Raw genomic sequence first — 12981 nt, 5'->3', positions numbered from 1 at the left:
ACTGGATTGTGGGTCCTTTGGCTCTTCGTAGTACTGGAGTGGATGAAAGGGAGCAAAGCACGTATGACTCCACTCGGACGTTTTTCATTACAGCATATAACTGCAGAGCTACCTAATCTCTACGTGCTTTTCCCAGAAGCAGGAATCCCCAGAAATGCCAGCTATTCTTAGAGGTATTTCTCTGGGATCCTTCAAATGTAAAGATCACTTTAAACCCCTGCTTTGTTCAGCAATTTCTACAGTAATTAACTAGGCAGAAGATCATGCAAATTCTTTGCAGACTCCGTAGTATCTGCAAGAAAAATACTGGTGTTTGGTTTTGCAGCTTACAGAAGAGAAAAGCCTTGGCAGGTTCTCGTCCAGCAATATCTGGATTTAAGGCACCTTTGCAAGAGGCTGCCCTGAGAAATGCATGAATTGTAGGGGCAGCTGGGACTGGAGCTGCAGCTTCTGCAAGACTGATGCAGAAGAAGCAGAAAACCCCGAGGAAATGGGTATTAAACAGCTGTTTGTCTGCCAGACACCGAAATCGAGAGGCGTTGTCCTGGCCCGTGCTTCCCTCGGTGTGGTGGGGAAACTGAAAGGGGAGGCAGGCAGTGCCCAGCCAGGCTGCCCACCCAAGCGCCTGTGGAAGCTCCTACTGCCAGCTTGTTTAATGATAAATGCCGCCAAGCCGCTGACAAGTTACTGATTCAGTGACTGACTGTGTGAGGACTTTGCTGAGGATGAAGGAGGCGGCAGAGGAATGATGGAGGGCAATTCCACTGCTGGATCCTTTACCCCTGCACAGCAGTTCAGCGTTGCTGACCTTGTTGTTGTAGTGGTTTATTTTTCCTTAAACGTTGCAGTGGGAATATGGGTAAGAGTGTTTTCTCTTGTTCGCTTTCTGCTTTTCTTTCTGAATAGTCTTTTCTGGTTTTGGTTTTTGTTTTGTTGGTTTGGGTTTTTTTTTTTTTTCCAAAGCTGGCTTTTCTGCATGGAAAAATTTGAAAGCCTCTATTATTTTCCTGTCATAGTTCGCACTTGTTACGTATTTTGTGTGTCGTGCTGCATTTGCTCTGTTCTGTTGTACAAACCCTCTGCTCCTTCCCCCCGCCCCATGGAAAGACTGAGAACGAGGTGGAATTAACCACAGCACAAACCTCTCCCCTGGTCTGCTTGGGTGTAAGCAGATCTCCCGCCTGTCTATTAAAGGGTGCTGAGACAAAAGACCTGCTTAACACAAAAAGCCCTCAGCTACCCACGGTTTCAGACAAAGGCTCTCAAAACCATTTATTCTGCCTTGCAGAAAAATCATAGCCAAAACCGAGACCTATTAGCCAACCTGTCTGCGCGGGATGGAGGTAGGATGGGCGCATCCTCCGTGCTTCCCGCTCTCGGGGTGCCTCCTTTGCTATTCATGGCTCCAGGTACTCGGGGTGCAGCCACCGTTTCGTGTAATTAAGCTCGAGCTGCAGAGCTCCCATTAATTATCCAGTCTCCTGTCTCTCGGTTTCTCGTCTGGGAGACTTGGTTCTTGGTGGCTTGTCTGGGTTTGCAGGGAAAGGGTGCTCCATGCTGATCTTTTCTCCTCCCAGTCTTCATGCAGGGTGAACAGGAACACCGTCAGTGGCTACTTCCTTGCTGGCAGAGACATGGCATGGTGGCCAGTAAGTAGAGACCTCTGTCCTGTTGTGACACCCTGGGCAGCAGGGACATCCAGCACCATTCCCCCTCTCACCGAATTACCTCTTTTGCGCCCCTGCTTTCTCCACCACGTGCCCACACTTGCCCCCACCCTGCACACCTCCTCCTGCCAGGATTCGTGTCCTCCGAGCTGCATTTCCCTTCTCGTTGCACAAAGGGTGCTGGAACCCACCTCGGGTCTCGTAGGCTGCTCTGAACTTGGGGAAGGGTTTTTGGAGTCAAACCTCTATCTCCACCGGCCCTGTGTGTTCCTGGGGGCTCCAACAAGACATGGGTTTCCCAAGTGTCTTTTTCCCCTCCTCTTATTTTGGTATGATCTTGACAAAGTGGTTGTAGGTCTTTCCCCTGTCTGGCACTAGCTACTTGCACAGAGCCACCTCTGGGTACACTGTGTGGCTACTGTGGCAAATGCAGCAACACGTGCCTCCTTCTCATCCTCCTGAAGACAAGAAAGTCCATCCAAAACCCACCGGAGATGCCCAGATGAGCTGAATGCACGAGAGTGCTGGTTGCTCAGACTCACGTCTACCTGGATGGGAGTTGTAAAGGATTTTTCTTGCAAAATACGTACACGTCCCTCATCACACATGGTGTATCTTTGGCCACACTTTGCTTTTAGAAGCGTCTGGGAGGTCAGATGTTATTTTTGCTGCCTCCTCTTACTGAGTTATCCCCTCGGGGCTGTGCTGCTGGGGAAGCACCAAAGCTGGTCCAGCTGGCATGACTGCTGTGCCAAGCTGTGGGGTGCCGGTGGCCGGGCACCCCAGCTGTGAGCATCCGCAGCACCTCCTCTGCTCCTCCGCAGATTGGCGCCTCTCTCTTCGCCAGCAGTGAAGGCTCAGGGCTCTTCATCGGGCTGGCTGGGACTGGTGCTGCTGGGGGAATCGCTGTCACCGGCTTCGAATGGAACGTAAGAAATGTATCACGTTATTAAGAAAATGAGTTTCCGGAGCTCGGTAGCAGCAGATGGCCCATTTCACAGCAGCTTCATGCAATGTCTCGAAAGGCTGGGGAGGAGTCATGCAGGGGGTAATTAACACAACCCTGCTAACTCAGCTTCTCCGGCTCACGTCTAGTGCACGTACAGTGAGTTTCTAGTCAACTCAAGCCCATGTGCTCAGGGAAACGGACATTTCAGAGCAGAGCTTCCTAGTCCAGCCCCTGCACGACCCTGAAAGGGAGATGGCTGAATAGGTCACCCATTCCCTGCTTCCCCACCTGTTGATTCCAAAGTCCTTGGGTTCTGCAGCAGAAGTATGGCAATTGGCTTGCTTAGTGATCAAGGAGTTGGTGGGAAACATCTGGTCTGGAGCTGAAGGGCTGAGGGGAGCGGGCTCCTGTTGGCAGGGGTACTGGGAGGGTCTCCACCATGGCTTTGTGCCCCCATGCCTGCCTTCTGAAACCATTTGGGGATGTAAATGTGCGCTTGAGGGTGAGCCAGGGCCAGGTCAGGAGTGTTGGACAGGGTCTAGCATTGCAATTAATGTCGAGCTGCAGCAGGATCAGTGTTTTTTCTGGCTGTGCCATGTTCTTCCTTCTCCACAGGCGACTTACGCTCTTCTGGCGCTGGCCTGGGTGTTCGTGCCGGTCTACATCTCATCTGGGGTACGTAGAGCGGCCCTGAGCCTGCTGCGGGGAGAGTGGCCCCAGCCAAGTCCCCTGCTCCCCGGAGGGCAGTCACCACTGTCCTTTGAGGCTTCTAAGCCCTGCTCTGGGAATACAGCCGTGCCCTTGCCTTCCCTGAGACCGTTCGCAGAGGAGGGAGCCTGGATAGAGCAGCGATTGCTCTCTTTCCCCTGGCAGATTGTCACGATGCCTGAGTATCTCCAGCGGAGGTTTGGAGGGGAAAGGATCCGGATGTACCTCTCCAGCCTGTCACTCCTGCTCTCCATCTTTACCAAAATCTCTGTGAGTAGCTCAATCTCAACTCCATGATAAATCCACACCAGATTTCCAGCAAGCAAAAGGTTATTTTGGGGCTCAAACCTTGTGTAGCCAAGTCAGCTACTGCAGGATGCTCCAGGAGGGAGCAGGACAGGAGGAAGGAATTCATGGGCGGATACAATCTGCAACACCCCATCTGTAGGTAGATCCACAGCGCTGTCCGGGTGGTCCTGATGGGTGCGTGCCTGGGCTTCAGGATTCCCAAACTCACGGTGTGCTCACCTGGTAGCAGAGGTTGCGGATGAAACGTGCTCAGAGGCTGGGTTGCATCATCTGGGTTTTTCCTCCATGCTCCAGCAGCGATGCTTTCCAGATCCCTGAGGGACCCGACAGAGGGAATTAATTCATTGCTTTAGGGCACACGAGTTTTCTGAGGAAAGGAATCCTTGCTGCACCTGTAAGATGCCCAAGCCTGTACAGATTTTCAGGGACTTTTCCGCAGGGATGTTTACCCCCCATTTTGGCCTCGTTCACGGTTCCCTGTGTGCAGCCTCTGCTCTTTCTGCCCGCTTGGTAACCGTGGGAAGAGTTTAGCCAAGGTAAAACAGCTAAAGAGCCTGTGACACCTGGCCTAGGGCAAGCAGGAGAGAGCGGGGGCACAGACAGCCCTGGGGGGCTGGAGGCGGAGATCAAGAGCAGACAGCTCAAACGATCTGGAGCAGAAAACCTGCCGGAGGGAGCAATCCTGCACCACCCCTCGGATAGACCTGGGGTCTGCTCGGGTTTCTGCGTTTCACCGGCTAAAAGAAATACGCTTTTGCAGGTGACTGGCTACAAGAAACGTGCTTTTGCATGTTGCTGGCTGTAAGAAGTGGCTGTCTGCAGGGCTGAGGGCTGGTGCCGGAGTGTGTTTCCCCACGGCGAGGCGCTGAGCACCTGCCCGTGCTCACGGGCTCCGGGCGTCGCAGACACCAGCGTGGCTGGATGCAGCATCGCTCCTCCGCGGTGTTTCTGCCTCCTCCCTGGTGGCTTCGCAGCCCCGGGCCCCAGGCCGAGCTGTGGGGGATCCTCTGGGTCTCCCTCCGCGGGGTACGGAGCAGCCTGCACACAGGGCTCGCTGCGCACATCCGTCAGCGCTTAAAGCAAAGGGAGAGGCTGCTCCTGCCTCGGACAGACCCCAGCGCTGTGCGATGGGATGTCCCCGGCTCCAGGAGACCCCCATCTCCTTCCCCTGAGCTGGTCTTTGACCTTGGGCAAGGCAGGGGGAGATAGCAGCCCTTCCCGTGTTCCTGCTCACTCAGGGCTTTCAGCGTGGCAGCGGTGATGCCGGTGACCTCGTCGGTGCAGCTGCCACCTGTGTTTCCCCCCGCAAAACCATGTCCTGGGGGGCATTCTTCCCACAAAATTGATATTCTTATCATTTATGGCATTGAAAATCCTGTGGCATTTCTCCTGAAATAAGCCAGGTGGGTCTCGGAGCACCAGTTCAGTTTGCAAGTTTGGGCGGTGACACTTGGATTATTCCCTGATTGTCCCAATGTCCAGTAAACTGTTGTCACTTACCCCCCTACTGCGTGCTGCTTAATAGACATCTCTTCCCTGCTCCTAACAAAGAGCTGAGAGGAGCTCGAGGGAGATGCTGGAGCATCCGCCTCTGTGGTGTTGGTCCCTGGGATCTGTGTGAATCCCTGCTGGCATTTAAAAGGAAAGGTTGGAAGCTGAGGTAGGATTTCTGGTTCTTGCTGGTCTGAATTTGAAGGAAGAAATCACTGATAGTTTGAGGGCGGGTTGTCTTTGGGTCCCTTTCCAAATGATCACAGACATTGCCTCTTCTCTTACAAAATGGTGCCCTACCACTTTAGTTTCTAGTCTCCCCATGGCTTTGCCCAGAAGGGATGGATGTCCTGCAAGTTCATTCTTAGCTTGGGAGACTGTTGTGGTGTCACCCCTTGCCTAACACTAGGTGGAACCTGTAGATGACCTCTGTGCAGTGCCTGCACCAATGGGAACCTCTGTGGTTCTCCTGGCCCTTCTCAGAACAGCTGTGTGTTTGGAGCCTGGCTGACACCCCCAAAAGTCTCTTCCTGTGCCTTTTCTCCGCCACCACTATAGTTTCTTTGGTCTGCTGAGTTTTCTCAGATCTGAGTCATGCAGGATGCAACAGAAGAGGAATCAGCCTAATAAGGGGATTATCTTGGCATCTGGCTTCATTCATGGTGAATCTCACAAACAATGGTTGTTTCCAGCAATGGGTTGGGATGAATGTCTGTGGATATGCAGGGCGTTGTCAGGCTGGCCCAATGTCCCGTCCCCAGTGGTGACCACAGCAGGGAGCGTGGGAGGAGAGTGCAAAACTTGGAGCAATTAGGCAGTGCTGTCTCCCAGTGGGGGTTTCCTTTGGTCCTCACTGGGGGCTGCCTCAAAGCCTGGGACTCGCTTGGCTTTTCCTGCCTCCTCTCCCTGCAGACACTGGGTTTATGGATGGATCTCTGCTCCACATGCTCCTGAGCTGAGACACAGCATCACTGCTGCTTCCCTTGAGTCTTCTTTTGGGACATTTTAGGAATGACAGTCCCTCCTCTCCTGGAATTTACCCTTTGGTGAACCCCAACCCTCCACGTTTCATGGCAGGGTGCAGCAGGAAAACCCAAAGTCCTGCAGAGAGATGGTGTACCCCCTGGCTAGGAACACATGAGGAGTTGCACAGGTGTCCTAGCCTTGGTGAAGAGACCCTGAAGACTCCTCTGTACCCTGGGTAACTTGTTCTACTGAGGCTTTGGCTTCACCAGTTGTTAAATCCAAGCTGTCTCTAAAGCCAGCTTTCATTGGGAAGGCATTAACAATGTTGGGTAAGAACGAGTTTCCAAGTGAGGTCACCAGTGGAGGCAGGGATCTTGCTGGATTATGAGGCCTGACTTCAAAGGCTTCTGCTCTCCTTTTACAGTTGAAAGGACTTGTTTTATGAATAGGTCATGCCTGGTTTTAATTAGCTTGTTTTTGTATTTGGGATGTCTTATTAACGACTCAGTCACATGCGCTTTTATTTTTTCCCACCGTAGCAGAATTACCAGGAAGGGAGGTGGAGATACCTCTACTTCCTCATAGTAAAGGCTTAGACTCATTTGCAGATGACTGCAAAAATGATTAAGCATTGAGAAAGCCAGGAGAAGCAGTTATGAAATATCTTGTCCTGGGCTTAGTCTTCACAGCTGGGTTCTGGGGAAGAGTTGCTGAAGAAGCAGGCAGTCACGGGGCGGGGGGGGCATGACTTTCTGGCTGGTGCTGAGATGACAAGTGATGGATCCCTCCAAGGAGTTCCAGAAGACACCAAGGATGCTTGGCTGGCACTGTGCTAGGGAGGCTCAAAATACTTTGGGTTCCCACTTCAGGTTGTGTTGGGAGGAGATGGCTGAGGGCCCTTGGTTGGGACTTTTCTGCCTTGTAGCTGAAGCTTGCAATGCATGAATGGCTTAGTTGTCCTCTTGTAGGGCTGCTCGGTAGTCTCTGTGGTAGGATTGTGTTTGTGGTGGAAAGGTATCAGAAGAGCCACTGGTAGAGGTTGCCTATGAGTTGACTTCTCTTCAGCAGGACATTCCAGGGCTGAATTGCCTCTTGGGTGCTGGCAAGGGCTCTCCCAGAGACATGGCCAAGCCCAAGTGCAGCTGAGGACACATAGTTCCTCCCTTGGGAATGCCAAGCGTGACTGTGGTGTAAAGCCTGGTCCAGATGTTGTGGAATAGTCCCTGAATTAGGATCCTCAAGATCATGGTGTAAGTGCTCTTCTGGTTGGTTTGATTTTTGATTTAATCAACATTATGCCTAATGGTGTGGGCTGATCTGCTAGGGAACGGGCTTTTGTGTTGTGCTGAAGCTGCAAGTGTGCTCACCTACTGGGTTTCGTGGCTGATGGAGCCCTGCTAGGCAGCACACACCTTGGTTCTTCCATTGTGTGATCCTGCATGGCCCCTCTCCATCACCTGATGATGGTCCTCAGCTCCTGCGTGACGAGCTTGCTGGAGTAGCACTGGGCAGGGTTGGGGTGGGGGAAGGAGGTGCGATATGGGAAATAGCACCGGTCCTCCACATTACTAATCCCAAGCGACTGCTCCTGCATGACCGGGCAAGAAAGCCCTGCTGTTTGGGGGATGGTTTCTGAGAGGTGTGTGAAGGACATCAAATCAGAGCTGATGTGTTGGCTGTGGGAAGCTGTCACGACTCCAGGCGAGGGTGTGGAGGCGGCTTGTCTTGCCTCTTCCTGCCCCTTCTGGCCTTGTTTCCTTCTCCAAACAAGGTTTTTGTGAAGATGCCTCAGCCAAGTGCTGGAGATGGCTGGATCTCAGCTGTGGGTGGGGACATGGTGGTGGCATGGGCACTGCCTGCTGCGCCTGGTCCTTTCCTCCCGTGGCATCGCTGCTTTCGTTGGAGGAGGTGCCCCAGCTCCCTCTGAGTCTCTGCTTTACATCTCATTCCCATGAGACTGTGACCAGACCTCCCTGTGTGGGTCCAGCCCTCCCACAGGTGGGAAACGGTGGTCACTTTTGGGGTGTCAATCATCTCAAGGGAGTTTGGCAGCTCAGTGAGCTGCAGGTCTGTGCACGCTCCTCCGGGCAGAGGCACGCTCCCGGTGCCCCTGTGGGACACGACATGGGTGCAGGAGATGCTTGGGCTGGTGGAGGCAGCACGTTGGACATGGAGTTGGTCTGTCCTTCTGTGGCCAAGCAGAAACCTCAAGCTTCTTCCAGAGGCTTTGCAAGGGGAGCTGCAAAGGTCAGGGGACATGTTGGAGAACGCATCTGTGCTGGTCTGTGCTGAGGCGCAGAACCCTTGGGCTGCTGTTTCTCCTTCAGGGACGAAAGCAACTTCTGCCACTTGCCCATGCCTTGGTTTCCCCATCTGTGCAGAACCAGGAGGAGATATTTTCCCAGAGATGATCAGCAAAGAGGTGCCTTGTTGTTGGGGCAAGGCTCAGGAACAGCAGTCCTGGGCTGCCCATGTGTGCTCCTCACCATGGAGTGGCTGCAGAGGTTGAAATGCTGCTGCAGCCCCCAGGGAGCAGGGCAGCACCTTGCTCTGCCCCACCAGCACCCACCTGAGCACAGCTAAATGGCTCAAGTGATGTGGTGCAGAGCTGCCCCATCTATCACTGAAGGCATCACAGGTACCAGCAAGCACCTTGAAAAGTCCCTACACCTGGGAGGAGATCCCCTCCTGCCCCCAGCAGCTATTTAGGCTCACTGCTGCTCTCCTGACCGGTCTGACAGCCCAGACCGTTGAGCTGCAGCTGGGGAGGGGGGAGCTGGTCCTTGGCAGCCTCTTTGCTGGCAGAATGGGTGCCAGGAGGGAGAATCTTGCAAAGCAGAATGTGAAAAACCAGCTACAGACGTCCCTGTGCATCAGCCCAGTTGGGGCTGCTGGGGTGCAGAAACAGCATGGGTGTGCTGGGCTGGGGAGGTGTCTTGGGCTGCCTCCAGAGAGCACCCAAGGGTGCTGGTGTACTGGGGGAGCATGGCCCCTTGGTTGGTGCCAGGTTCCCCATCTCCAGGGCTCTGCAGAAAGCATGGTGAGATGCTACCTGGAGAGCAGGGCACTGCCATCGAAGGAGGGAACTGGAGGTACTTGGGGCAGCAAGGAGGCAGCTCAGGTCAGGGTCTGATCCTGTAAAAGGCTGAGTATCTCTCGCTCCCTGCTTTGCTCTCAGAGGCTGTGGCACCACTGATGCCCCGGATCATCCCATCTCTGACGCTTATGTCCCACTGTCTGCATCCAGCTGACCCCAGTTGCAAATGACTGCTGGACCTGCTTGCTCTGCTCTTTGGGGGCTGGGGGAAGGTGGCCTGTGACACCCATCTGCAGCAGTGACACAGCTACCCACATGGGACCCTGGACTTCAGCGCTAGCTTTGGGAGGTGTCCTCCTGGCTTGTGCAGTACAACGTCCTCGCTGTACCCACAGTGTTGACTGTTTCCCTGCCGTGCCGCTCTTGCCACAGCCCTTGGGTGCTGTCTAGCCAAGTGGATGTCACCTGTCCCAGCCTGTGTTTCTTCTTCCACGCACAGACGGACCTGTACTCGGGGGCTCTCTTTGTGCAAGTCTGCCTGGGCTGGGACCTTTACCTCTCCACCATCCTGATGCTGGTGGTCACGGGACTCTACACCATTGCGGGTAGGTTGCTCACTGTCTGCTGGCCTCAATCTTTCTTCTCTGGTTGAACCACACTGCTCACACTCCTGCTTTTATTCATTTATTTTTTTTTCTCCTGGAAGGTGTTTCGGGATTTATACTAATGGGGCTCATATTCCCTGCCCTATCCAGCCAGTATCTGAACATCCTTCTTGAGCGTCAGCTCAGGCAATGACTCAATGCATGACCTCTCCTTTGTCATTACAGCTTTTCATTTGTAATAACTCCTCCTCCATCACGTAATTAAATGCTTTTTTGTATGTTTACCTATTTGTAACAGCAATAACCAGGGCTTCTCCTATTACAGGACTATTACTATGGAATCCACAACCTGATTACCCCTTTACTCAACTCAGTTCCCTCCCACTTGCCCTGCCTGCAATGCAACTTGCTGCCCTCCCTCTGCAAAGCTTTTGGGAATATTTCTTGCCATGACTCCCCATCGCAGGACCAGCTATTTTTCTGCAGGGTCAATCCGTATGGTTCTTTTGTGATCCAGAGGTGATGAGGGTTTGGAGCTGGAGTTGGAAATCGTGGGTTCCTGACTTGCAGTCCCACCCTCGGACTGCGGGACTGTGTATCCCTGCCAGTGCTTTTGGTTATTATTTCGAATGGGACACTCCTTCCCCTGGTAGTGCCAGTGGAGACACCCGGCAGTAAATTCTCCCTTTCTCGTCCCAGCCGTTAAAATGGGAAACGGTTTAAGTATATCCAAAACATGGTAGATTTTGCAAGACTTTGGTTTTAAGCAAATCCCATCTTGGGTTTTTTCCTGCCCACAAGGCTTGTTGTGAAGTAAGGCACTTCGACGTGAGCTCAGGCAAAAGGGTGTGATCGTTGCATCACCCTGAACCTGAGAACATCCTTCCAAATCCCAGGCATGGCCGGGGAGGGTGCAGCCCTGAATTCCCAGCATGTGAGTCGGTGACTGGGGTTGAAACAGGTTCAATTTTTGACCCATTTTCTCTAGCTCCGCTACTTATTAATGCTTTTGTTCGTGTGCTGAGTAATTGCTTTCTGGCTAGGTAAGCAGGTCCTGGGTTTGCAACAGGTCTGGAGGGAGAGCTTGGGATGGAAAGGGAGAAATGCTGCTGGCTGGATGGCCAAAGGGGACCCCACTGAGCATCAGGTGCTGGAAAAATAAAACTGTAGGGTTGGGAGGAGAGCTGGGGGGTGTACAAAGGGACAACCTGGTGTTAGGGAGAAGTGGGATGAATGATGAGATCAATGTCCTGAATGTGGTCTGCTTGCTGGAGCGTCCAAAGAGCTGGGGGTCGGGCTGGCTGGTGTCCTCCTGACATGGGGCTGCATTCCCCCCCCCCTCCTGCCATCCCTTGGCTCCCCTTCCTTGTCCTGGGTGAGACTGCAGCTCTCGTGGCTGTTGGCTGCTCCCCCCACCCCATCTGCGGGGATGCTGTCGCCCCTCGACACCAGACCCGCCGGGGAGCTGTTCTCCCTTCACGCTCCCGCTGCAGCCCCCCATCGCCGCAGTGTCGGCAGGACAAGGCCGGTGACAGGCATGTCCCCGCGAGCGCGGGCAGCTTTATTGGGACTTCCCGACCGAGCCGTGCCCGAAGCCGGTGGTGCTCCTGACATTGTGCTTTGCTCTCGTGCAGGGGGGCTGGCAGCCGTCATCTACACTGACGCGCTGCAGACACTCATCATGGTCCTTGGAGCCATCGTGCTGGCAGTGAAAGGTAAGAGCTGGGACAGCACAGATCCTCCATCCAGGGCGACCTTCTCTCCCTACTTGAGTGGTTTCAGAAATAAATAAAAAAAACCTCAGTCTGAGCAATTTGGTGGCCAAGATTCCCAGCAGGACTTTGGCCCGTAGCAGTCACCTAAAGAAAGTCTGTGATCCCCCTGTGTCCTCTCTGCCACTGTGCTTCCCCTACGTGCCATTCCTCTGGCTGAAGATGCCGTGAAGCATCCTCCTGGTCCTCCACGTGGGGCTGCCCCCAGCGCTGGTCACCTTCCCGTGGTCATTGCTGCTCTGTATGTTCAGCTCTAGTCCATGCACTCTGAGACTCTGATCAAGTGTTTGACAGCAAAGCAGCATTTCCAGTTTTGCTCTGTGATACTTGCAGTGGCATTGCAGTGGGTTCTTCAGACAGGATCCCACCACACGAGAACGTGCATGGCAGAAGGTGGTGCTGGTACGAGACACCGCAGCAGGAGATTTCCTGGGGTTGCAGAGCACGGTGCTGTGCCTTCCTCCTGGCTGGAGTGAGCATGGTTCATCACCAGCCCTTTCTGAACACTCAGCACTGTTGTGTATCCGTACATTTGGCCGTAGAACACTCTTGCGAGGCTGGGAGCTTTCATCAGCCTTGTTCTGCCATTGGGGCTCTTGGCCCTGAGGAGTAGGTGGCAAAAAGTCAGGTCCCAGCTTCAAAGGCAAGAGTTTAACTACAGAGGACGATTTCCAAAGGCACTCCTGAGATGGTTTCCACCATCCTGGAGAAGTCTGCTGGTAGGAAAGGCTTTGACTCAATGCCGCACACGAGCTCTGCTGTGGAGGTGGGAGCAGCTCCAGACCTGCAGCCAGCCCGGTCCCACCGCTGCTCCCCTGTGCAAAAGCAGAGCTTGCTCTTGGGCGAGCCCTGTACGCAGCAAGATATATTTACACACAAAAAAAAAAAGCCCAAATGAAAGGACAGATACTTCTGGAGGAGTGACAATTATACTAACTACCCCAGTAGAAACCAGGAGCTGTGCTGGGCAGGGGAGCACATTGCCTGTCCAAGCAGATCTAAGTGGTGGCCGCAGCCTTTGTGTCAGATGAGGTGCCTGGGCCTTGCTGATCGCTGTCTGAAGCTGTAGTTGGCCGTGGGGGCTTGTGTCTGGTAAGCTTGGCTGGGTGCAGCAACGCAGAGCCAGAGTGGGAGGGCAGGTAGGCAAGGCCTGGAAAATCCCCTCCGGTGACTGCAGAGCCCAGCTTTTTTTGGCTTTGCGAACCTGCGAGCGTGGCGTGGTGTGTGCAGGGAGGTGGGGGTGCTTGGGAGAGGGACAGGGAGCCGAAAGACAAGCTGCTGGTCACAAAATTTTTTTTCCTTGGGTCTTGGGAGACCTCAGGACCCTGAGGCTGGTATGCTTTGCTTAACAGAGAGCTCGGTGTCTGTTTCATCAGGTGGCAATGCCAGCGGTGGCTCTGCTCAGCTCCGGCATCGCTGGTGAGAGAGACTGTGCCACCCTGCACCACGCTCGGCATTCACCACAGGCGTGTTAATC

The 12981-nt window shown here is 53.8% G+C and overlaps 1 protein-coding gene across 3 annotated transcripts in view; it reads left to right on the top strand.

Annotated features, from left to right (window-relative positions):
• Window positions 1-592: 592 nt before the first annotated feature.
• SLC5A10 (solute carrier family 5 member 10) overlaps window positions 593-12981 on the top strand; it is a 40184-nt gene continuing 27795 nt past the window's right edge. Inside the window, exons 1-7 of one of the 3 annotated variants that reach the window (XM_075767953.1) lie at window positions 593-859; window positions 1578-1649; window positions 2492-2596; window positions 3232-3291; window positions 3490-3594; window positions 9627-9732; window positions 11367-11447. In XM_075767953.1, the coding sequence (XP_075624068.1) occupies window positions 746-859; window positions 1578-1649; window positions 2492-2596; window positions 3232-3291; window positions 3490-3594; window positions 9627-9732; window positions 11367-11447 (643 nt within the window). In that variant the 5' untranslated portion in view covers window positions 593-745. Of the gene's footprint in view, window positions 860-1577; window positions 1650-2491; window positions 2597-2636; window positions 2716-3231; window positions 3292-3489; window positions 3595-9626; window positions 9733-11366; window positions 11448-12981 lie in introns of those variants that run through there. The other 2 variants (XM_075767954.1, XM_075767955.1) reach the window with 2 other exon arrangements.

The sequence above is a fragment of the Balearica regulorum genome, chromosome 15, assembly GCF_011004875.1.
Source record: "Balearica regulorum gibbericeps isolate bBalReg1 chromosome 15, bBalReg1.pri, whole genome shotgun sequence".
NCBI lineage: Eukaryota > Metazoa > Chordata > Aves > Gruiformes > Gruidae > Balearica > Balearica regulorum.
Note: the sequence above shows the minus strand (reverse complement) of the source record. Positions and strands in the feature narration are given on the sequence as shown.